Genomic DNA, 26,604 nt, shown 5'->3' on the forward strand with positions numbered 1-26,604 from the left:
AATTAAAGGCTGGATCAGAAAGTGGCCAACTTTGCGATTCAGTTCCAAATTTTCCATTCACACAATCTAACTCTGCATGCAGCAGTTAACAAACCTATGTGTAGGCACAAGAAGTTATTGGTTAAGCAAAGCTGTTGATGCGGTTGCTAAGATTCAAGTCTTAACTGTTCCCAAAATAATTTGGGACCTAAACCCTGGGATTATTAGTTTCATGTGATTATTTGTGTTATCTGTACTGCATTAGTACCCAGAAGCCCTGACCAGGAGTGAGGTCATGTTGCACTGGGTGCTAGGAAAACATTAAAAGACAGACAGGCTCTGGGGCAAAGATCTTGCAATGGGAATATACTTCATTCTTTCAAATAGCTGCTCCTCGAGGATCTCTAGAAGGAAAAGAAATGACCAATGGAGGCCACTTTGAGTAAGAATTCCATCTGGGCCTTGGTAACACTTCCAAATTACACAAAGGCCCCACAATTTCACAGACTGCCCTTATATGTCACATTACGGATACAATTAATGAAAGAAAAAGAGGAAATAAAAAAGCCCACACACATTTGTGGATTTAGGTAGTTTCCCCACTGTTAATTAATATTCATTCCTTAGGTATAATTTTTCCCTTTGGTTTGTTGTTGTCCAATAAATGTGAGAGATGGCGATGGAAACAGGGCCAATGCACATGTCGGCGTTGCAGCATCAAGAAAGACCAAATCAAGTCTAAATACTAAATCAAGACCTACAACTGTGGTTTTCTTCATAACTTGGCCAAGAGTCAAGGGCAACCAGACAGACATTATTTATATTTAAAATCACTAATGATTAATAAGGGGCTACTCAAATGAGTGTTAGGAACCAGAGAGATGACAGAGCAGTTGTGAAGTCTTTCTTGAGCTAGACAACCTAACAGGAATGGAGCTGGTTTTCCCCCTGCCCACATAGATCCTCCCAACTGAAATTTCGTCTCACATCTTTTCTTGTTCAAACCTGCTTTTCTAAGCACATTCGTCCTTTAGCGAAGCCTGTAACAACTTACTACTGAAAAAATTAAATAAACAGTGGGCAGGTGGCAAATCACAGATGCCAGGACTCCGGTGCTATTAAACACCAAAGGAACCAGAATAGGTGTTGATGTAACTGGAAACCCCAAGGTGGCACAAGCGCCTTGCTTTACGAATTATTTTAAAAGCACATAGGAATAAAACCCTTTTGTAAGCAAACGGGAATGGAGGGGGCTTACCACCAGCAGGATTGGTGCCCTTCTCCATTATCCTGTGTGCCATCCTAATAACAGAGAGAGATTATTTTATCAGGTATCTAAGAAGGCAGCAAGAAAGGCTTCAGGACATGCATTACACACAGGCGGTTCTCTCCAATGTTCCTCGATATGCAAGTAGTTACCCCAAGTTACCCATGGCACCAGTTCTGACTGCCCATAAAATACGGCTTACCTTGCTCCTTTCGAACGTGTGTTATGCTATGCGCTAATGTAAAAAACACATCCATATGACTATTTTAATCAGCTGCCTATCAGAATACCTGCTACAACACTTTCCTTGCACTGGGTGTTACTGTCCATATTTTACAGATAGGAAAATTGAGGTACAGAGAGAGAAGAGCCTTGTCCATTGCTACAGCCGGTAAGACCAAACCAGGAGCCAGACTACTAGTTTAGTTTCCAAACCACTGAACCACCCCTCTCCCCATTGCCCACCTTGTTTATAACAACCCAGTACCCAGGTCTTGACTCTTAAGAGTTAATTAATAATATTCTTCCCATTTGGGGTTAAAAGCTGAAGAATTACTTCTTAGTTTTCCTAACAAAAAGTCTGGTCTTTGCTTCCATCCTTACTTGTGCCATAAAAGGAAGAACAAAGAGATTTCCCTAGTCAAAGCAATGCTGAACATGCCTCTCTCCCAGCTGGTGATGAAACATGTATTGTGTAGGAAGCCTAGGGTGTTTTTCAAATGACTCCTCACCACTGGGAGAAGTATTTAGAAGCTAAAGAAGTCAACAAGCACTAAAAAATAAATGGAGGCAAAAAACTCTTAAAGTCCCTTCCATGCCAGACCTCTTAACAGAACTGTTCTGCACAATGAAAATCAATACCTCTCCAGGGGGGATTAATTCAGTCACCCTTATTGGTAGAGGGAGACCTGAAAGAGAACAATGGAGCTCAACAGCCTCCAAATATATGAAGATTTTCATTCTGCAGGGAAACTTTACGGCTCAAGGCAATCGTTCAATTTGCAGCTCAACTGGAAGACAGATGAAAATGAGAGACACGGGGCACTCTCTGCATCCATATGAAATGTGCTGTTCAGCTGTCACAAGTAGAAAGCATTAGTTTCACTGAGGATGGCATGCTGCAGTCTGAATCCAGGGAGCGGCAGCACAGTCCAATGGCTGGAGCACAGGACTACATTGGCAGGCCTTGATTCCATCTCCAAATATCTTTGCTCGATCTACTGGACAAATTTGCTTTAGTTCCCTGACAGTTTCCCCATCTGCGAACAAGAATCACCAGGATGTTGTGCTTGTTAAAGGCCACTGAGGACCTAAAGCACTTGCTAAATGCTAAGCATTTTTTTTCTTCACATTTCTGACCTTGCTTCCTATTTTAAAAGGGCAGAAACCTTTACTTAGAAAACAGGGAGAGGGCATATCTCTAACAGTCATGGGAAGGATGGTTTCATGACTAAAACACCAGACTTGGGGGACAGGGATTTAATTTCCTCCTAGCACAACTGACTTAAGAATCCAAGACCCTTGATTTTCAGCGAGACTAACTTAGCTCCTAAGTGTCCAGGACTTTCAAAGTAGTCACTTTTGAAATGGGACTTAGGTGTTTTTGCAATGCTACTCTCTCTCTCTGATTCAGATCATCTGCAAAGCGAACTCTGTTCATCGGCAGGGGATGGAGACCAAAGCTCTGTGGTAAGCGGGAAGCAGGAGACCTGGAGGAAGAGCAAGCAGGAGGGGGCAAAAGGGGAGGTGTTCTCATACTTGCCGAGAAAGCAGGGCAATCAACTAGTTACCTTGGGTGCCTGTACATGAATGCACGGAGCCTGGGAAACAAGCAGGTTTCACACACTCACAGATCTATGACTTGACTGGGATAACAGAGACTGGGTGGGAGCTCGCATGACTGGCGCACTGTCGTGGATGGGGTCAAACCGTTCAGGAAGGACAGGCAGGGGAGAAGAGGAGGAGGAGTTGTGCTGTATGTAAAAGAGCTGTGTGATTGCTCAGACCTCCAGTATGACGCTGGAGACAGGGCTGTTGAAAGTCTCTGGATGAGGGTCAGAGGGGAGAGCAACAAGGGTGATGGCGTGGTGGGGGTCTGCTATAGACCACCAGACCGAGAGAAAGTGGTGGATGAGGCTTTCTTCAAAGAGCTAGCAGAAGTTTCCCGATCACAAGTCCTGGTTCTCATGGGGGATTTCAGTCACCCAGACATCTGCTGGGAGGTCAACACAGCAGCGCACAGGCAATCCAGGAAGCTTTTGGACAGTGCTGGGGACAACTCCCTGGTGCAAGTGTTGGAGCAGCCAACTAGGGGCCATGCTTTTCTCAACCTGCTGCTCACAAACAGAGATGAATTGGTGGGGAATGTAATAACAGACAGCAACTTGGGCAGCAGCAACCGCAAGTTGATTGAGTTCAGGATCTTGAGGAAAGGAAGGATGGAGAGCAGCAGAGTAAGGACCCTGGACTTCAGAAAAGCGGACTTCAACTTACTCAGGGAACTCACGGGCAGGATCCCCAGGGAAGCCAGGCTGAGGGGGAGAGGAGTCCAGGAGAGCTCGCTGCACTTCAAAGAAGCCTTACTGAGAGTGCAGAAACAAACCATCCTGATGCACAGGAAGACTGGCAAGTGTGGCAGAAGACCAGCTTGGCTTAGTAGGGAACTCTTCAGTAAACCAAATCACAAAAAGGAAGCCTGTAAGAAGCGGAAACTTGGACAAAACTAGGGAGGAATATAAGCAGGACCAAAGAGCAATTGGAGTTACAGCTAGCAAGGGACATGAAGGGAACAAGAAGGGTTTCTACAAGTACGTCGGTAGCAAAAAGATCAGGGGAAGTGCAGGTCCCTTACTGAATGGGGGAGGCAGCCTTGTGACAGAGGATGCAGAAAAGGCTGAAGTGCTCAATGCCTCCTTAACCTCAGTCTTCACAGGCAAGGTCAGCTCCCAGACTACTGCACCGGGCAGCACAGTTTGAGGAGGAGGTGAGCAACCCTCAGTGGTGAAAGAACAAGGTTGGGACTATTTAGAAAAGCTGGATGTGTACAAGTCCATGGATTGGATGGGATGCACCCGAGGATGCTGAGGGAGTTTGCTGACGAGATTGCAGAGCCACTGGCCATCAGCTCTGACAACTCATGATGATCAGGAATGGTCATGGATTACTGCCCATATTTTGGAAAGGGAAGAAAGAGGATCCAAGGAACTATAGACCAGGCAGCTTCACCTCAGTCCCTGGAAAATCATGGAGCGGGTCCTCAAGGAATCCATTTCTAAGCACTTGGAGGAGAAGGCGGCGATTCGGAACGGTCAGCATGGATTCACCAGGGGCAAGTCATGCCTGCCCAACCTGATTGCTTTCTATGATGAGGTGAATGCAGGGAGACCGGTGGATATAGTGTACCTTGATTTTAGCAAGACTTTTGATATGGTCTCCCACAACATTCTCGCAAACATGCTAATGAAGTATGGGCTGGATGAATGGACTGTAAGGTGGATAGAAAACTGGCTGGATCATCAGGCTCAGAGGGTAGTAATCAATGTCTTGATGTCTAGATGGCAGCCGGTATCAAGTGATGCACTCCAGGGGTCAGTCCTGGTGCCAGTTTTGTTCAATGTCTTCATCAACAACTTGGAAGATGGCGCAGAGCGCACCCTCAGCAAGTTTGCAGATGACGTCAAGCTGGGGGGAGTACTAGATACACTGGAGGGTAGGGCTAGGATTCAGAGTGACCCAGACAAATTGGAGGATTGGGCCAAAAGCAATCTCATCAGGTTCAACAAGGACAAGTGCAAAGTCCTGTGCTTAGCACAGAACAATCCCATGCCTGGTACAGGCTGGGGTGTTAGCATAATAGAGACAAAAGCAAACAGGGTAATGTCTGTAAAAACCAATCCAGACCAGCAGCAAAGTACTCACCCATCTCGTCACAGGCACTCTGAGTCCAGGGCCCTATCCACTTCGCCATCCTGTCAGTTCAGATTTAAACTCTCCAATAGAGACTATACTTCATCTGTGTTTATAAATTCCCTTGTAGATTTGCAGGCCTACATAAACCCAATTCTTCTTATATGCCTAACTTCCACTAATAAAACAAAGCATTCACCAGCAGATGTCAACGTTCAGTGTTTACTAAGGTTTAGCTGTTAGTATTTTAAGTTTTAATATTAAATATATGCATTGCTGAGATGTGCCTGTTCTTCAAACCAAGTAACCACATAATCCTGCCATGGTCTTTATTTTCCCTTGAGGCTTTTCTCCTCCTTTTCTCTCAGTTACTCTTACTCATCACCTCAGATCTAAAACTAAGAACCATTTCTGCAAAAACTTATTCTTTCTTACTCATGTAAACAGTTGCGTTGAATTCAGAGGAACGACTTATGCAACTGTAACATGGGATCAAATATTAGACTTTGTTTTAACTGAGCTGTAAAGTATTTTGCATACTTCCAGGTAGAAGAAATGTAATGATAAATATTGGACCCATGTCTGAGAAAAGCCAGTTTAAGAATCACAGAATCACTGAGTCGGGAGGGACCTGGACAGATCGAGTCTGACCCCCCGCCATGGGCAGGAAGGAGCACTGGGGGTGGCAGGGGGCATAAGACCCCAGCCAGGTGCCTCTCCAGTCTCCTCTTGAAGATTTCCAGGGAAGGTGAGAGCACCCCCCCCTCTGGGAAGCCTATTCCAGGCTCTGGCCACCCTTACCATGAAGTAGTTCTTCCTAATATCTAACCTAAACCTCTCCTCCCTCAGCTTGTGGCCACTGTTCCTGGTGACTCCAAGGGGGCCCTGGTGACCAGACTTTCTCCGAGTCCCTGCTGGTGGCCCCTGATAAGGTTGTAGGCAGCCACAAGATCCCCCCTCAGTCTCCTCTTGCGGGGACTAAAGAGATTCAGGTCCTTCAGCCTCTCCTCATAGGGCTAGCCACGGAGGCCCCCAACCATACGAGTGGCCTCCTCTGGACCCTCTCCAGATTTTCCATGTCCTTCCTGAAGCGCGGCGCCCAGAACTGGACGCAGGACTCCAGCTGCAGCCTGACCAGTGCTGCACAGAGGGAGAGCAAGACCTCTCGGGACCTGTTAGTGATGCCCCTGTTGATGCAGGACAGGGTGCGGTTGGCTCTGCCCGTTGCTTCGTTGCACTGGCGACTCATTCATCCTGGAGTCAGTCCTGACTCCAAGATCCCTCTCCGCCTGTGTGCTGCCGAGAGGGTCAGCCCCTAACCTCTAACCATAATGCTGGTTCCCTCTCCCCAGGTGCAGCACCCTGCACTTGTCCTTGTTGAACCGCATCCTGTTCAGATCCACCCATTTCCCTAACCTATCCGGGTCTGCCTGGATGCGGTCCCTGCCTGCTGGTGTATTCACTTTACCCCACAGCTTGGTGTCATCAGTGAACTTGAACAGGGTGCTCTCCACACTCTCATCCAGGTCACTAATGAAGCTCTTTAGAAACATGGGACTGGAATAAATCCTTAGCAGGGGGCTTTGCCAGTGATCACTTGATAATTCTCAACATCCAGAACTCAACTATGGCTCCATTCTGCATTTCTGGAGAGCATATAAATGGGCTGTCATCTGTTTCAAAGCTATTCCGTGTAGAAGTTTTTTTCTTGAACCATACAGAGTCTTTGGGGACTGTGAACCAATGCGTCAAAAATAATTATTGACCTATAAAAAGGATTTCTGTGAATTGAAACCTGATGCAATGTTTTGTGGATGCAAAGTTGTCTGTATCTTTAGTGTTATGTGCTAGTAGTTCCTCTGAAAATGTTCTCTGAGCTCCTGTATGATCTCTGAGATGAAAGGATATTATTGTGTCCATCTCCATCTAACTCACATAGGGTCTCATGTTATCTCAATCCCCTTTAAACAGATCACCGGGCTATGCTTTATAATTGGCTTTGAGACTAACGCATCTAAGGCTTCACAGTAACAGATGCTTAAAATGCTGCACGTACACATGGTTTGATTTACTGGAACACAAAAATGTCTCCACAAAACTAATTCCTCAGATTACATCACTTGGAATACAGGTCAAGGAGCTGAACCGCACTGAGAAATGGAGACCTGGCCCCTGTTAGCAACATCCAAATTGGATCTGCTTCACTCTCTGGGGAGCTAGGAAAGAGTTATTAAGTCAAGATCGAAAGCAACTGGAAACTCCTTCAATGATGAGACCTCATTAACACAGCACAGCCATGCGCATGGAGGTGTGTGTGATGGGGAGGCAGGGGGTTGAAACCTGGGACTAGCCCTCAGCTGCTTGGCTCTCAGGAAAATACAGTGTCGAGGATCTGCATCTCTCCTAATGAGTAGGGATGATGACAGGGCAGGACACGAAGAAGAGCTGGAATTAGCTTCAGTCTTATGTAGCTGAAGGGAACAAGAGGAGGGACAAGCACTTTCTGTTCCCGCATAACAAGCTTATTCTGCTGGCCTGCTTTTTGAACCTCTTGATTTCCCCCACTGCAAGTTAATATTGAATAGTTTTACAGTGGCTTGATGACAAAGCAGCCATTCCAGATCCACTGCTTAGGTGGGACACAGACTCAGTGTCTGCTTCCACACCAGCCACGCTCTAATTCTTAGGTACTTTTCTAGCCCCAGCAAAAATGAGCCCTAAACTTCTGTGAACCTGTGAGGCCTCCGCTGGTTCAAATTAACAAGGCAGTGAACTTTGCCATAGTCCTGATGTCGTAAATACAATCTGATTCCAAAACTGGTAGTAAAATACTTAATGCGAGCAGCAAAATTAGCTTCCAACACATGCAGCTCTGCATAAACTCATCCCCTCCCCACCAAGACATCTGCAGGAACAGAATCTACATTACAACCGGAGGAAACTAAGTAGAGAAAGCCCCCTGCACTACCTTGTTTTCCTCCCTCAAAACAAAAGCCATAAAACACGAGGGTACGGACTTTGCCAGGTTATACTGGCCACTTCCCGCGATCCGCGATCTTTTTTGTTAACCAAAAAACAACGGGAGAAAAAGCCGACATAAGCTGGGAGGCAAGGCCGTATCCCTGACCAACCACCCGGGGCCCTGCTCTGCCTGCTGCTTTCCTCAAAGCCATCAGGAGGGAGATGCTGCTTACGGCAGTAACTTCTGATCAGCTGGAACGAAATCTATTGAGAGTTGCTTCCCTTGCTCTCTTCTTCCTGCGTGTTGTGGTACGCAGCAGTCATGATGCAATTCTAGTTCACTGACACACTCTCTACAGTAATAGATGTTGTGTATGGGAAGAGCCAGCAATGGATATGTATTCTCCTTGGAGCACACACCTGTTTCCTGACTCTTATTTTAGTGGTGGATGGGGACTAAAGGAACAGCAGGCAGGCAGCTGAGATGGGTTTGAGAAAAGTAACATTCTGAGATGAAAAGTAAAATCCAATGAATTGCTTCAGCTTTGGTATTTTAAGGAAAAAAAAGGCCGATGGAAAGATCTGGGTTGTGGACTGTGCCCGAATCACACAAAAAAATGGGTAGGGAGATATTTATAGGCTTCAAAGAAAATAGTGACTTAACAATGCATCTGGTAACTAAGATTCAAGAATCAACATAAACACTGAGTTGTTTCTTTCTTACCATCATGGCCCGAGTTGAGGAGATGCTCTCCCAGGTCACAGCCAAACACTCTCTCCTTCAGGATCCCGCGCTGTTTCAGTTTCTGCTTTGTTGGGCGAGACTTCATGAAGGTACGCAGGAAGGTGATGAGCTTGCCGTGCTTTTTTGACACTGCACAATAAAACAAAACCACCATATGTTACATCCAGCGTAACTGGGGGACACGATGCAGCTGAGCGCAGGAGGCTGGGACAAACACCAATATTGATTATTTATGCAAGCAAGTGCTCTCAATCCCAACATTAAACGAAGACTCTTCAGTATTTGAGCCAAGGCAGGTACGAAAGGCTGTAACAGAAGAACCAGATTTAAAGAGGTACTAATTTGCAATGCACCTATTGCAGGAAACGTACAGAAATCACTGCCATTCAGTACATTGACAGGCAGCACCCGAGAGCTGCAAATTGTATGCTACCCCTGGCAGAAAGCAAAATAATCTGCTCCCACGCCCAAGATGACACAGTGCATGATCCCATAAAGGGTCTCAGATGCTTTGCTATCGATTTCTGTGGGTGTGGATTAGGGCTCCCAGGCAGCAACCTATGGCTTAATAATGTTTGACTGCCTTCAATAATGTTTGTACAACATCTAGAAGATGAAAAGCTTTATACGGATGAAGGGCCTGCTTTTCAGAGTACCTGCAGTGTCCCTGGACTTCATGTGCAAGTGTGGGTGCCTGGCACTCCTGGAGCCTGAGCTCTAAGCATTATTAACTTCCTCAGTTCCTTTCAGCTGCTTGTCAGGTAGGTGAATTGCTATCCTTATTCAAAGGATGGAAAACTGGAACATAAGAATTGGCACAAGAGTTTGCCCCCTCCAAAAGGCCACAGAATGAATCAATGGCAAAGACGAGAATAGAACCAGTGAGTCCTGGACTCCTAACCTCCTGTTCCTAGACAAAGCCAACAAAGCTGTTTCTCTGTATTTCGCTATCAAGCTGAGAAAAGACCTTCCAAGTCCACTAAGGAATGCAATCTACAATCAGTTCAATGGAGATTTGCACAGATAACTGCCATTCTGGAGGAGACGAGAAGCGAGAGCTACACAAACAGCTTGCGTGTAAATAGGAGTAGCAGACCTAGCATATATTTGAATCAGAAAGCAAGACAATGTTCTTCAATATCAGCTTTTCTTCCCAAGACACCCCTCCAAAAGCAGTAAGGTAGCACAAAAGAATGCTCTTCCTAACAAAAGTGCCATTGTACATGTGATTTAAAAGCAATTTGGCTTCAAGAAGAGTTCTATTTTTTTTTTTAAAAAGAAGAAAAAATCTGAATCACCAGGTATAAAAGGACTTGTTTTGTCAAGGAGCCTTTATAGTACCATGAAGTTATAACGGTCCCTGTAGCAGTATGCTGCAATACTAGCAATCAGATTAACCACCTTCCTCAAACACCAGAGAGCTGCGAAACCTATAGTTCACCTGATTTTGAACTCTTAACTACAGTAATCAGAATTTAGGAGAGATGTCAACTTAAACAGAAAAAAGGCAACACAGGTACCCACGGACAAAGGCATATTTTTCTCCGAGGGCCATTACTGCTCTGTAATATTGCACTTAAACTTTATATTTCTTGAGCTGCTTTGGAATTTGGGATTCTGCAAACAGAAGGGTGATTGCAGCAAACCTTTAAGGGGAGGTGACTTTTCTTCCTCTTCGTCAATTAGCTATCATGAAAAAACTTATCCCAGAAGTAAAGAACTGCCACCACTATACTTAGGAAAAAAATTATAGTAGTTTTATGCTTCCCTCCCCTTCCTTCCCCCCCCAAAAGGCTCCAGGCAGCTTACAGTAAAAGTAATAAAAGTCATAAAAGCAGATTAAACAAATAATAAAACAATTCTCCAAGTAATACCCCAAAACTTAGCCTCACCTGCTAACAGCCAGATCAAGTAAGGGTTTATACGGCCTACCCTACCCTCTGCAATAGCAATGGACCTTCCTTCTCTTGCTGAATATTGACACGCTCCTTCTGCTCATCACAGACCAAAGCTAAAACCCTCTGCAATCAGTGGAAGGTTTTATTTCTCAAGGGTAGGACTGTCCCCAGGACCCTTTCCTCCCTCTAGTTGTACTCCATCATCGGGAAAGTTCTGTCTTTTTATTACAAAGCACTAAAGTATCAACTTCATCACATTTGTCAGGTGGTTTGTTGGGGGTTTTTTTGGATCTCCTAGCTAAAGTTACCTCTACAACAAAATGTATTTGAAAGATTGGAGAAAACATATTTTTTCCTCTCATTTCTTTTCCTGTTCCACTCCCCAGAGCACAGCAGGTCAGACTGGGTGTACGTTAGTGACTGCAAAGCAGAGGCTGGGACCTTAGTTTTCTATCATTGTGCTTTCCCCTCCATCCAGGAAAAAAAAAAAAAAAAAAAAATCAGCAGGGATCCTGGTTTTCTTAGCTTAAAAACAAAATCACAAATTCTCTGGTTTAAAAACCTCAAATCTGTGATTAAAATGAAACACCACTATATATATAAGTATCAATTGAACACGATATTTTATTGATATATTTACAATTGTAAAGCAATTTGGAAGCCTACCAGTGCCTCAATCACTATAGTGAAATTAATTCTAAGTACCTATAAATGTTGGTATTTGATTCTGGGTTTTTTAGCATAGAAAAATCAGAGCTTCCTCTGCCCCCTTTGCTCTTCAGGACATAGGTCCAGGACCCTCACCCCCCACCCACAGCCCCCTGGCCCTGCTAGTACCCCACCCCCCCAGCCCTTCTGCAGGGGTCCCCCAGGGGCCAGGGCTACAGAGCCAGGGACCCAGGTCTGCAGCCCCCTGCCCCCCCCAGCAGTGCCCAAGCCCCAGCTGCCACCTGCAGGAGGTGGAGGCTGCTGCGGCAGAACAGAGCCTCCCTCCCCCTCCCCTATGGATGGCATGGGCAAAGCGGAGCCCGTTGGGGGCAGGGGGGAAAGGCAGGTGCAGGCTGCTCAGTGCAGGTTCAGGCTTGGGTTCCCCACCCTGCTGCCCTCCCCCTGGGTCCTCCATGGGCCCGCAGGCAGGATCTGGCACGGCTAGGCAGGGAAGCTCGTTGCTGCTGCTGGGACCTCCAAACGGCTCTGTTGAGGCACCCCCTGCCCATCTGGCAACAACAAGGGACACAACTTTGTGCCACCACCCCTGCTGCTGCCAGGTGGGCAGGGTGTGCCTCGCCAGGACACTACAGGGCTTGCGGCAGCAAGGAGCTTCCCCAGCCCGCAATGCCCTGCTGTGCTGGCTCCTGCCTGCTGGGCCACGGAAACCCTGGGGGGGAGGGCAGCAGGGCAGGCAGCCCATCCCATACACAGATCTGGGGGGCACATGCTCCCCCTTGTAGTGCATGCAGCGGCAGGGAGTCAGCCCCCCCCCTCTTCAGACAAGTTGCTTACATCACCCTCCCACTCCCTGCTCAGGCCCTGTGGCAGCACATTGGCATCCAACCCCTCTTTTGGAGTGTGTGCAGTGACAGAGAGCCAGCCCCCCTGCCACCCCTCCAGGTGAGGAACCACCTGTGGCTCTGTCCTGCCCGCCACCAGGGCCGTGTGGCCGCACATTGTGGCCCTGGGCCCCAAGCCCCACCCCAGCTGGGCAGCAGCCCTAGCCCAACTCCCTCTCTCCCTATGGGGGCCTCAATCCTCCCTCCCCCCCGTAGACTTACATGCAGGAGCTGCTTCCCAGGCTGCCTGGTGTCCATGTGCGTGCATATGCACATGCCTGCCCCTGCCCCGCCCCCCCCACGGCCGGACTGCCCTCCTCCTACTTTTCCATTACCTGGCCTGAGGTGTTTACTACACTGTAAAGCAGCCACTACAAGGAAACAAGTGCAGGGAGTTGTCTTTCCTTCTCTCTCAACAGCCTCCCAAGTCTCATTGGATGGAAACACCCATTTACCTGAGAGTGGTTTATAGCATTTGCATGGCACACTAAGAACAAGAGCAGACAGTAATAAAGTTAATGAAGGCAGTGGTAATGAGGATTATCATATTAACCATAATCCCTGGCCAGAGTGGGATGAGGGCACAAAAGGAGAAGGGAAGAAGCAGACAGCAAGACTACTCTCCATTTTCACCATAGAGCTGCCAGCCACAGTCCCTGCAGCGTAACACATGACACCCCCCAAGCTGACCTGTATTTTCAGGTCTCAGGGGCGAAAAACAGGGCAGAAAACAAAAAAAAATTGAATCCCTGATTGCTTGGCAAAACTGCAGTGCTTGAGAAACACCAGCTGTCACATGTAAACTGCAGGAAGTGGACAGAGCAGGCAGGAATAATAATCCACATTGGACTTCACTCCCTTGTTAGACTTGGATAGAGGATGCCTAGCCTCACACTGGCTATAAACCCAAGCCAGGATGACAAAACACTATAAATGCAAAGCCCATTCAGTTTGCTCCTCCCCAAGTGTTTACATAGAAGGTTATTAGGCAGCAGAGGACATGTGTATCTGAATAGCTGGTTTAAGGATCCAAGAAAACCCAAGAGCTTCACTCGCCACAGTCCAATATGAACTGCTGAATGAATCACCAAGCAGAACACATTGTGATCTTGGATTTGTGCCAGATCATTTTTTTTTACTTAAAAGAAAACACGCTATGTTAACACAAGGAAAAACTTCTTCACAGCTTGTGCGTCCAGACTCTGGAATAGACTCCCACCAGGGGTGGTGCACGCACCTACCCTGGAGATCTTCAAAAGAAGATTGGACGCACACCTTGCAGGGGTTATTTGACCCCAGTGGTCTTTCCTGTCCAGAGCAGGGGGGCTGAACCCAATGATCTCACAAGGTCCCTCCCAGCCCTAGACTTCTGTGAAATTGTAAACTGTAGGATGATGATTGAGGCATATCTTATCCATCTTGCTGTGTCTCATAGCATCTTCCCAGCTGTTACTTACTAAGCCTTTTTAGTATCCTAAGCACTGTACAGAACAGGAAGAGATGTGACGCAAACTTTTGGATAAAACTTTAGGGCCCATTTTCTATTGTTCACTCAGCTTCACAGGCATAGGCGACGTGCAGGGGGGGATATGGGGGGGGCATGTGCCCCCCTGCCCCTGCCTGGGCTGCCACTAACAGCAGCGCCTGTGGGAGCTTGCCAGATCCGGCCATGCCACTGCCTGCGGGTGCCCCCAGACTTGGGAGGCACCAAATTGCCCACATTCACAAGTAGTGAAACCTCTCAGGTAGGCATGTCTGTACTTCTCTGTTTGGGCCTAACTCTGCTCCTGTTGTGGCCAGCCTTCTATCGACTGCCATGGGAGCAGACTGTGCATGGTCCTGAGATGTCCTGAACACCCCACATGGTAAGTCACACCCCGCAAAATTAAGCCTTCGTTAATAAACAGGGAAAACTCTTACAAGGACTCTTAAGAAAATAACAAGTTCAACGAGCTATCCTGAATATTTATTTAAATAGATTAAAAAACACAGTATATAAAACTGTGAATGCATTTTCCAGCCTGGAAAATTCAAACTGGATGAACAACTAAATTAACAAAAACATTATTTTAAAATATTAAAAAAATTAGAAGCAACTCCATCAGCTGGACAGAGAACACTGGCTACTAGAAAAAGTGCCTTTAAGGGTTCGGCACAACTAATAAAAATGCTCTAAGTCAGAGGTGCTAAAACCCCAGCCTGTGGGGTCATATTGTCTGGCCTGCAGGGCTCCTCAAGGGTCTGGAAATTTGGTGCTTGGGGAGCAGTGGCAGCATTAACTGCTGCTCCCCCAGAACCAGATTTCTATACCTGTGGAGACTGGGGTGGAAGGCAGCACAGGGCTGGACTGGGGCAGTGCAGGGTCAGACCCAGGAACCAACCATTCAGCCAGCCCATGGAGCCAGAAGATTAGGTGCCACTGCTCTAGATGTACTGATGGCATGCACGATTGAAATGAAGTATTTTACTCTTGGTATTTAAGCAATGCCTGTTTAACCAACAAACAAGAAATCAGCCTGGGGTCTTAAATCAAGATCAATTTCAGGTGATTTTAAGCCACTCAACTGGTTTAGGTTAAAATAATTGCCTTGTTTTCTGCTCCATTAAATAGACTCTTCCATATAAGCTCCCATATTACACCTGCCTGCCAGTCCAAAGAGCTGCCAGTCTAATGCCTGAACAAATAAAGGTGACTGGAAGTTCAGTTATTGACAGTCTGCGGTAACATTTACATGGTTCTTTTGTTAAACCCATTTTCCCCTACCACAGCTTGAGAATAGTTCTCAGATTAAAACCCTTATGTGTACACAAGGATGATTCACTGCACAGAAGCTGGTTTTCCTCTGGACACAAGGAGTGAGAAAAAGCAAGACTCTATCCCATGATTTAAGAGTCAGAAAAGCAGGTACTTGCATACAGATGAGCCATCAGGGCTTAACAACAAGATACCAGGTAAGTCTTATTGTGCCAGTGGGAGAAGAAGGGACAGTATCTCCTTTGACTCTCAAAATAACAGCAATATCCCCTCATGCATGTTTAAATACAGCAGATCAGGCCAGCAGCCACAGTTGCAGAGTCGGTTCCGAGCGTCTTGCAGAACAAATTTTTATGCCCCAAAGTTGCGCCATAAATTAGCCCTTTGCCGTTTCTAAGTGCCACTCTCCCTGATCTGCTTTCAGCTTCCTGCTCCACCACAGAATCATGGAAAATGTGGGTCGGAAGGGACCTCAGGAGGTCACCTAGTGATTCTAGTCCACCCCCTGTGAGCAACCGTGATTCCTGTCCCCATCCTGATCTGCAGGTTGTCACACGCAGAGGCTGCTTGTGCCATTTGTTGGCCAGCTTGTGCTTCAGTGTTCTGCTGAATCAGGGCAGTTAAAATATAAATAAGGAGTAATGCAAGCAAATAGTAAACTGAGCTCTCAACCCCTATTCAGCTTTTCCTTTAACCGTCTGGGGCTGGGTGGGGGGGGGATTATTTCAGCTGGAAGCCCACTTAAGGAGTTTTGGTGACATGTCAAGGGCCACATCCATCTCTTTCTTTCTCTCTCCCCTCCTTTGCTCCAGAACCCAGCCAGAGGTGTAGTTTGCCAGGAGCTGGTGGCATCAGCTGCAGACCCAGATGGGGACTTTCGCTCCGGAGGGCACAGTCAGGTGGCAGTGTCGGCTCTGGTTGCAGCCAGCAGGTTCTGGAGCCCCAGTGTAGCACCCGACGGTAGCGCAGCTGACATGGCCACCCGCTCGGCATGGCAGAAGCTCCTGCCTGGGTCCACAGCTGATGGACCAGCAGGTTCTGAGTCAGGGCCCTGGGTGGGAGCTTCTGCCACATTGGGAAGGCAGCAGTGTCATCTGTGGATGCGATGCCACCAGCAGGTCCTGCATCGGGGCTCCTGAACCTGCTGGCAGCATCCACAGCTGATGCCGCTGCCCACCTGCTGTGGCAGCAGTCCCTGCCCAGGTCCACAGCTGATATCACTGTGTCAAAAGCTGATGCTGCCCACCCAGAGGCTGGAGCCGCCACCTCCACACACTCCAGATCCAATGAGTTGGTGGCCGGCCAGCTGTGGCCTGGATCCGACCCACAGGTAGTATTTTGCCAACCCTGCCCTAACTGAACCTTAACAGAATTTTCCAAAGTTCCTGCTTATGGGAAAGTACAAATACCAGTGAAAGTCAAAGGACCTCTTGCTGCTAAGTCTCTCAGGTGCTTCTAAATGCCCAGCACAAGCAAGAGCAAGACAGTCGCATGATAAAAGAAAGGGATGCATCTTAAATATAATCAGGGTTTGAATTACACTTTATTCCTGGGGAGAGGTCTGCAAAAAGAATTGGGTTGCCCATCACAATGCCCTAATAAAATCAGAGACCCCCCACCCCAGGTTATGATTTTCAAATCTTATAGGGGGGGCTCTCATCTCTTATCGGAGGTCTCAGCCCCCCCAGACTCTCCCATAAATCGAACCCTGAATATAACCCCACCCTTGCTACTCCACTGTGACTTAACCAAATAACTGAGCCTCTCTAAGCCTCAGTTTCCCCATCTTTAAAATGAGGATATGACCATACTTACTTGACTCCAAGACAAGATTTTTCCCCCCATTTCCCTATGGGCAGGGGGTAAGTGATGGAGTACAGGCGACAGAGGGCAAGCTGCTCGACTCCCTCCCTCACCTGCTCACTCACTGCCTGCCCTACTTCTGCCTCTCCTACCACCTGCCCTCCCCCTGCACCCCTCATTGCAAAATAGGGGGAATGAATTTAAGATGATTCTCCAATAATTAGATTCTACACATGGAAAGTTACAACACATTTATAATTTGTCCATGTATAGATTCTATTTGGGGGGTGGGGGGGGGGTGTATCTTAAATTCAGGGTCATCTTGGATTCAGGTAAATACAGTAATCCTTCTGTCCTACTCCTGGATATTATGGATGATAAGCCACTGCTCTTTGTTACATGCTTGGACAGAACGTGGCCGAGTGCTAAGGGAATAAGGGCGCAGTGTGAAACAAACATTTTTCCAAGTTATATGTGGCCAGTACATACAAAGGGAAAGATGCTTATACCTAGGTTACCAGCTGGCATGCACAGATGAAGAGCATGCCAGCTACTTCTCCATATCACTTCTAATTTGAGATTTCATCACTAGGAAACAAAACCTTTGCCAACAAACTGGAGCTTCCCAGGAAGGAGTGCAGCAAAGCCTTTCTCCAAAATGACAGGTGGGTATATAGGCAGACAAGGTAAATCCGGTATCTTTTATTAGACCAACTCAGATAGTTGGAAAAAACTCTTCTTAGCAAGCTTTCAGGCACAAACATCCTTCATCAGGCTGAGGAAGCGTCTGCAGATGGTCTGTGCTCTTGTTGGATGGAGTGGTAAAGCAGCCAGAGGCCAGTATGAAGGGTGCTTGTGCCCAAAAGCTTGCCAAGAAGAATTTTTCCATCTGTTTGGGTTGGTCTAATAAAAGATAACAGATTTACCCAAAAGAACCTATGTCTTTAGACCAACACGGCTACAACCTACACCCTGAAACAGGTGTGTATATACACACCTATGCAGAGGCAACCGCCTGGAATGGGGAGACTAGGTGAAGAAGAAACTAAAGCCCACTTCTAAAAAGGTTGGCTGGCAGAGCTATATTAGTTAGGAGGGTGAAACAAGATCACAACCCTCAATGGCACAGCTGTGCTCAGAAAAAGCTTAGTGCAGATGCTGTTCTAGAAGCCAAAAAAAAGTGTTTGTGCGGCTTATTTTGTTTGGGGACCTGGGATAAGTTATGCCTCCCTAGGAGGGTTTGCTGTGGTTGCTCTACCAGCAAACCTTTCCTAACAGAGGTAAAGCTTTATTTTCTTGTGATAATGTATTATTTATTGGTTCATGCCAATGACCACAGGGCTTACTCACTATTGTGAGAGACTAAAGAGACCTTTGGAAACGTATAAACAAATGTGTCAGCAAGCAACTGATATGGTGTTTAATATGCAAACCAGTGTTGGTTTTATAGTTACTGCATGGGGCTAATGTCCCTTTGGATACTTTACTAATGCACTGAGAACTCGGGCTTATCAGCAGCACGATTTCACTGAGACGCATTCAAGACCTACAAGGACAGATTCATATCTCTTAAACCAGTAGAAAGTCGATTCCAGTGGAATTACTCTCGATTTGCAGGTTCACAGAACGAGATCGAAATCCAGCACAAGGGCATCAAGCGTCTGGCACAAAATCCAACCAGTATCAAGGCTAGCTGCAGAATAGCTTTGTCCTGAAAGAGATCTCTGAAACCAGCTCCAAAGAACCAGTCCTAAAATATTCCTGGCTTCTAGCATCTTGGTTATGAACTACAGGGACTAAGCAGAGGACACAGAAGTCAGCCTCTGTACCACAAAACAGATTTTATGTTATGGATTTCTTTTGCCATGGAAGAAACAAAAATGCATTTCAAGCAAAAAAACCCAAAAAGCATAACAATGACCAGCACATGATCGATCAGGCAGCCGGACTCTGACCTAATAGCTTATACTTCAGGACTCCTAGCTCGCATTCAAGATGACGTGAAACAAATCAGCTCTGCAGTGTGTGCCACAAGCCAACACAGTCTGTTTCAGGCCTAGGCTCACACATGCTTTTGCATTTGCATGTAAAGACTGGAAAACTGCTTGCACAAGCAGACATTTGGGCACACGCTTTAAGGCGTGTGAACAGGAGAGTGACAGGGCCAGAGAGCTTGTACTCACTCACTTGCTTTCTGCTCGTGTCCCATCTAATTGCGTTAAAGCAAGAATAAAGCTTAAGACAAACAAATGTCTCTCATTGTAAGAGTTGCCATCTCTTATAACTACGTCTGCCGCTTCGTGTTCAATCCATCCTTAGGCCAATCGTCTTGCTCACGCTCCTGATGGCAGCATGATCTCTCACAGAGGATTAGAAACCTGACTCAGAGAAAATCTTATAGTGGATATGCTCACCCACATTTCCAGCACACCAGCCAATGCGTTTGTTTCTCCTATTATTAACTGTGATTTGACACGCTACGAAACCCAGGTGTCTCCTGCTGCGCCGAGAACGTTGTGCTAAGGTCAAAAGCTGGAGCATGTGTAGCTGCACAGTTTCAAATACATAACCAACAACTGAGGACTGCTATCAAAGGAGGAAGAGGCGTGGGGATCTCTTTAATAGAAGCATAGCTAAATATCACAGCCCAGGGAAGAGATCCAGCATCTTGAAGAGAGAGCTGTTTACATTCAATCAGGCTACAGGGACATTTGTCCAGGCTATCAGACCTCAAAGGAAGAAGAGCTATTCCACCCTAAAATTAGACTCTGCGGTGAGAGAAGCAGCAGCAGCTAAACACAGGACTGGGAGTCAAGAGATTTGGGTCTTTTCCCAGGTCTACCACACGTTCACTGTTCCCAAACCTGCAAACACTTATGCATATACTTAACTGTACACACTGCAAGTTGGCCCACTGAATTCACCTAACTCCCTTTGATTTCTGAGGTCTGAGTCAGGCTCCCTGAGATCCTGGATAAAGTTCTTAAGGAGTTTATGCATCAGTTGCCTGATCTATGAAATGGGAGGTGTGCCTTCTTCCCTCAAGACATACAAAATTAACAATCTGCATCAGGCAACAAACTCATATTGTATTAAAGTATAAACCCCACAGAACTGGGAACGGATTAACCTCTCCTGGCTCAGGCCCCTCTAGCCAGGGGGTACACTGCTCTTCTCCTCTTCCCACAGTTGAGCAGAAAGGGTCTTAACTTTGGAGCCTAACAAATTTACAGGGCACCTGAATTTGCAACCGCATGCCCCTGTGCGTAATGCTTCCTGCCCTCGGCAAAGCCACAGCCTGCAAGGGAAGACTGAGGAGGGTCACTGACTTTACTATATTGTTTTAATACTATTATAATTCAAAATACATAAGAGTGGCACAAATTACAATGACAAACACTATGTGCAAGATCCAGCCCCTAAATATTCTTCATAATTCCTTGGATACAGGAGCTTTAAAAAAAATCCCCCCATCTCTAATAATAAAGCCTTCACCTAACCTACACTCTGATTTGTTGCTCTGTAAAAATACACTGTGGGGTTTTTGCTGCTACAGCACTTTTCCAGTGCAGCGCTGACATCTGCTGAGGCAGGACCTTTTGACAGGAGAAGTCAATACATATGCTTTAAGGTTATTAATTTCAGTGTCATTAACTAAAAATTCATTAAAATAAACAAAATAGTGTAAAATGGATGAAAAAATATTGGGGTGGGGGGGATATGCTATTTTTCAAGCTGTTACAAGGGCACTGTGTGGAAGAAGAGTAAGTGAGGGTCGTTAAAAATAAGAGATATGACTCATATGCCAGGTATTTCTTATAGCAATAAGATGATAAAGCAGAAGTGGACAAGCTTGCTCCCGCCCTAGCTGCTAGAGGTCAACTTCAAGTACAGAGTCTACGTGCAACGAACTCAGCAAAACTACACCTCTCCTTAGGCACATACGTCATCAACTTCTGGCTGGGATGTGAGCATCTGACAATTATTTTAAGGTTAGTGTTTAAAGCTCTAGCACAAATACAGAAAACTATCAGAATGGCGGTTAAGTTACCAATGAGGCACAACTCAGATTTTGAAGAGCGCATGGTCAACTTGCCTGCATCTGGATCACACCAGTCCTCTACCAGAGACAAAAGGGTGGATCAGCAAACTATGATTAGATCTGTCCAGCAACATTCACTTCTCTCAGCAGTCTTTGGGTGTACACACACACACGCGCACACACCCACTTTTAAATATAAGCACAGGAGCCACATTGTCAGTCCATCTTCAACTCCCGACTGCTGTGTCAGTGCCCAGTACTTGTGCAAATCAGTCCCATATTATTATCTTAATCAAAACACGTGTTCAATCACAATGACTGGGCCAGTTATCATAGTTATCGTAGACAAGTAAGGCTGGAAAGGACCTCAAGAGATCATTTAGTGTATCTGGAAAATTGAATTGCAACCTTAGTGTTGTTAGCACTGTGCTCTAACCCAGGGGTGGGCATTTATTTGGGCTGGAGGGCCATTTAAGGAGTTTTGGTGAGCTGTTGCCAGCTGGGGGGGAGAAGGGGGACAATCAATCCTATCTGGCCACGGGGCTGTTTGCCCTGCACCCACCGCTGGGAGCAGTGTGAGCAGGTGGGTTGGTGGGCAGGGTCTCCATGGAGAGCAGCTGAGACCCCCACAGGCAGGGTACACTTAGCCGGGCAGATGGGATGGGGCTGTGGGCAGGCAGAAGCAGGACAGGGCTGGGATAATGGGCAGTGACAGCATGGGGCCAGGGCCCAGGGCAGAGCCACGATCTGCCGCCCACACATCCTTGTGATGGGAGCCAGATCTATGGGCAGGGATGTGCAGGGTAAATCATGGCGCTGCCCCAGGCTCCAGAGCTGTCACTGCACCATGATCCTGGCCCTGGCTCCCGCCTGCCCATCCTGCTCTTGGAAGCCGTTCCCCACCTGCCCACAGCCCCATCTCATGTGCTCTGTCCACGGGGGTCCCAGGCTGGTCTCCATGAAGACTCTGCTAGCCCGCATGATTTTTTGGTGCTCTTGAAATTTTTTAGGGGTCTGCAAATGAAAAAGGTTGAAAACCACTGCTCTAGCCAGCTGAGCAAAGTTTAGAGGCTTCCCTGTTTGCTTTGTACACAAACATGTTACCGAACTGGTTGAGGATGCATAACAGGGCAGGAATAGCAAATTGGAGAAACAGGTCACACAGAGAAGGTGAATTTGCACTCAGAAGAGGAAATTGCAAAATCTGCCTTGCCAGAGAAAAAAGTCCAGCTTCTCAGCATCACAGTTACCACAAGGAAGCATAACTGTCATCTGGTTTGACCTCCTGGGTAGCACAGGACGCAGGACTTCCCTGCATTAGCTCTTGTTGGAAGTAGACCTTGTCCCCTGAGGGAGCCAGGCGACCGCTAGGAGCCCCAAACCAGGGTACAAGAGTAAGGGAAGAAAGGGAAAGCAGTGAATGTGCCCCTTCTGCCCTCAGGGCAGCGGTGGTCAGGCTCAAATGCCTGCACATCTTTGAAGAATTAGAAAAATATAAGCTGATGCTGACAAATGGGGCTTTCTTCATTATGCAGCAGCCTTGTGGCTCTTCACACTGTCCCTACCTGGCAGAACTTGCCATCCCAGTCAGGCAAACCAGGGGACCACAGTTCAAAGGCAAAAAGGACATATGGGAGATTTTCCAGAGGCGTAGGGATTGAGGGAGCGGGGTGGAGGGCATTCAGGCTGACAGTAGAGGCAAGAGGAGAAGATGGGGGAACAGCAGAGCGCAAGGGGTGAGAGAAGTAGGGGAATAAGACCGGCGGGGGGCGGTTCTGCCAAAGCCATATTTCGGTTTGTCCTGCTGCACTGTTGTATTCCATGGCTGTAGGGTTAAACACGCCTTTTTTGCTTTTATCTACTAGCCTGGAGATCAATGAGTCATCTGCAGTGTCTGTAATTATCAGCATAGCTGAATGGTAAATCCATGTATCCATCAGGAAAACAGTGCTGGTCTACCCCCAGTGTTCACCTTGGGAGAGGCATTAACACGTCATTTAATATGCCTTGACATCTACTCCATCAGCACATAAACTCATCAAATAAACGTGTGTGGTGTAACCATGAAGTCCTCTGTATTGGAGCAGGTGAAATCCTGGAACCTGTCTCTAATCATTACAGGGATCCCAAAGTACTTGAAGAGTTTTTATAATTATTGGTACGTAGTTTGGGACAACACAAAAGATGCTCCACTGGATGCTGTCAAAACAACTCCTGTTTGGCAAATCTCCCATGAACTAAGAAAATAGCCTGAGCGGAGGAACAGAGTAGCAGCACAGCTGAAATGTTTTGGACACACAAACAACAACTAGAGCACATTTAAGCAGTTCTTCACTTGAAACCAGCAAGTGAAGGGAATACACACACTAAATACCTGGGTAACTACACTGGGGAAAATATAGTTTGTGCCTGTACCAGAGAGAGAAAAATAAATGCCCAATATGGAGTTTAAACTCTCTTGGTCTTGTCAAGGGAAGGAAAGGGGCATGCTTTAGAGGGGAAGAAGACCAAGAGAGAAGGAGGAGTTTGAGCACATCTTTCAGGGTAAATGGAAGCCCAGAGCAAAGCAGAGAATAATGCTTGAAGGGCCCAAGTGTCCAGTGCAACCTTTGATCCTCTGGATCACGGTGTACACATAAGAGGTCTAAGTCAGGTGCCCGAGTGATGAATCTGCTTGTATGGAGTCCTGTGACCATCACAACATGACCATCAATGTGTACGCCTAGGAAGAGTATGGAGCGGTGGTAGTTGTCCAAGACCTCTACCTTCCCCTGTATAAGGCATTTGGACATCTACAGTTGTGCAAGGCCTAGAGAACAGACTGGGGAGAAATCCTCATTACACCAGCAGGAAGGGATATGAGCAATGCACCTGGAATCAGGAGACGACTCAGGTCAGAACCCAGCACAGGCTCTCTGAAACCACGAGGCAAAGCCACTATCTCGAGCAGCTTCTCAGTGACTCAGCTGAAGGATGTGATACTCTCCACAAGACTCTGCGTTCTTCCACAGCGATGAGCCAAGAGGAATTAATACTGGTCTGCTGACCTCTCCCCAGGGGATTCACACATCATCATCATCATCAATAGCAAGAGAGCTGCTATTTTCCTGGTCTCAGGCTCCCAGCAACTGCCTTTGAATTACAGAGGAGCTTTTCAGAACAGCCAAGTTAAAAAATAGTGGGTTTTTTCCCTTTCTGTTCCCTGTTTTCCAAGATGCTTGTAATTTCAGAATAAACACGGCATTCACACAGGCAGTCCTGACTGCAAGCCCAGAGGGGTTTGGCCTGATCCTGCTCCCACTTGCATTGGTGGCAAAATTCCCATTGAACTCAAAAGAGGCAAGGTTCAAAGACAATGGACCCAATTCCCATTTGCATAAAGGCTCCTTTACATCACTCTGACTGTGTAAAGTTGCCCTGAAGTTGGTGTAAAGGCCTAAATGAAAAGCAGGCCCAATATGCCAGATTTGTTCTATAAGCATCATACTGTACACCGTTGTTTCATGTGGATTTTTTTCCCCCCGTCATACCAGTACAAAGCTTTTATTTCAAATGGGACTGGTTTTACTACGTTTGCATAGTGCCCAGGGCAACTGAACTCTGACTTGATTGGGACACATCTGTGCTCTTGACTGAAATAAGAAGCTTCTGCAGGACACCTAGTCCTTAAAATGGACTGCACTTTTCAAGAGTTGAGGGAAATAAATGAGCCAGACAAGCTATGGCTATTTGTAAACCATCTGCTATGTAAGATTTTAGAGTGTACATTCACTGCCCATGAGGTGCAGCGCACACGATGGACCAGCGTTTTTAAATATGGAATATCCCCTTTGGGAAGGGCAGGCTGGGTAATAACACAGAAATGTCTCCTTGGGTGGCAATTTTATAAATCGGAAGCTGCAATTAAAACAAGATTAAACTCACATGCCCGAAACAACAAACATTCAGATGTCGGGCACCCCAGCTATCGGATGGCTCTTTAGTGACTAGCTGCCCCTGCACATTTGATGAGCGCAGGAAGCGCTCAGCTCTCTGCAATCCAAACACACGGGGTGAAGGAGGATGGCGTGGGAGTTTTAAGCTCTGAAATTCCTTCTCTGCTGGGGTTTTAGTGAGTGCCTTCAAGCAGCTTTCACACGTGTATGGTAAAAACGGCTTGCAATGCATCTCTTACCCCATGCGTTTCTCTGCTAAAATGCTGTTTACCACTGGGGACCCAATAAGTATAAAAGCTTGATACTAACCTAATGGCAGATATCTGAGGAAGGGCAAACAGTGACAACAATTACCAAGGGAGGGGGGCGTGCATGTAAATGAAGGTTTGGCTGGCACAAGGAGCAAACTCCAGAGCCAAAGCAACTTGCCCAAGGGCATGGATCCCAGAGCAGCCTATTTTTTCTCAAACAAAAACAGGTTGGTCCACATACAGCAGTTAGGGCTCCAGAAACAGCGTGTCACTGGTAATTTGTGAGTAAGAAGTATTCTGTACCTAGCCAGAGAGGTCACACAGCTGCTGCTCACGATACAAGGCTCTACCCCTGGAAGTCTGGAAGGATGATGCTTCCTGCTACTGTACCGGGCCCAGTGCTCTGTACTGTACAACCCTGTGCCTGATGACAGTACAAAGCAACCAGGAATTTACCAAGTAACTCGAGTACATTGTGTCCACATTCAGGGTATCTTAATGTGCGTCTATGCCCATCTGACGCTCATTCCTGATACTTCCTTAAAACAGTTTGCTGCTTAAAATACTGCTAATGCTACTGACAATACCAGCTAGAAAGCGACTGAGCAACAAGTGGGTGAAAGAAACCTAAAAATACTCTAGAAGTCTTACGTAAGGCAGACGCCAAAGCAAGGCAAAAGCACCTCTTACCTTGCCCTCCTCGCTACAGGCCAGAGAATCACTACCTTGGCACTGTCCCACTAACTCCAGAGAGCGCAGCACCAAAGCAATGGAGTTTAATCAGCTCCGCTCCCCAGCCGCAGAGGGTTAGATCCAGACAGTGACAGGCCACCGGTTCAGATATCCATATAGCACTTGTATCGTGCACGGCGCAGCTTTCCCGTGCCTCTTCCCTTAGCTCAACCTTTCGTGCTCTGCCTTTTGTTTCCTGGGCAGTGAACCATCTGGAGGTGGGCTGCTCCAGCACACGCCGTGCTGTGCAATTCCAGAGGAGGCCCCTCCCAGAGCCTGCACTTGTGAAACAGGCTACACGAGTCTAGCTCCACCCCGCAGAGCCACCCCTGCACTCAGGTGACTGCTTAGACATCAGTTAGATTTGCTAGGGTCGGGGATCTGGTTTCATTCCCTTTGATGCTTTTATAGCTTTTTCCTGGGAAAGCACAAGGAATGACCTGTTAACAGGACAATACAACACCCCAGCCCAGGAGATAAGAAAAGAGATTGCATCAACAGGAAAAACAGCAAGACACTGACTGTTCACATAGAAGAATTCTCCTTCTGCAGCATGTTAGGGCACATCCACTCTTAATCTGGATTACAAGAAGGTGTGAATTTGAGGTGCAACAGCTATTCCAAACTAACCCCACACGCAGATACTCCTATTCCAGAGGAAGTACCTTATTTCTGTTTAACTCAACCCATTCACTTTTTTATGCCGCAGGGTCTCAGGTGGAAGCTTTAAGTGAACCCTGGCTCCTTCCCTAGACTCCAAGCTATTCAGGGCAAAGATCA

General features: G+C 46.9%; 1 protein-coding gene across 4 annotated transcripts in view; it reads right to left on the reverse strand.

Annotated features, from left to right (window-relative positions):
* Positions 1-26,604, reverse strand: part of ARHGAP32 (Rho GTPase activating protein 32) — a 464,420-nt gene that overhangs the window by 40,175 nt on the left and 397,641 nt on the right. For 3 of the 4 annotated variants that reach the window (XM_019546989.1, XM_019546988.1, XM_019546987.1), the window contains one exon: positions 8,838-8,987. In XM_019546989.1, coding sequence (XP_019402534.1) covers positions 8,838-8,987 — 150 coding nt within the window. Of the gene's footprint in view, positions 1-8,837; positions 8,988-25,782; positions 26,059-26,604 lie in introns of those variants that run through there. The other variant, XM_019546990.1, reaches the window with a different exon arrangement.

The sequence above is a fragment of the Crocodylus porosus genome, unplaced genomic scaffold (assembly GCF_001723895.1).
Source record: "Crocodylus porosus isolate Cpor-Errol unplaced genomic scaffold, CroPor_comp1, whole genome shotgun sequence".
In the NCBI taxonomy this organism is placed as follows: Eukaryota; Metazoa; Chordata; order Crocodylia; family Crocodylidae; genus Crocodylus; species Crocodylus porosus.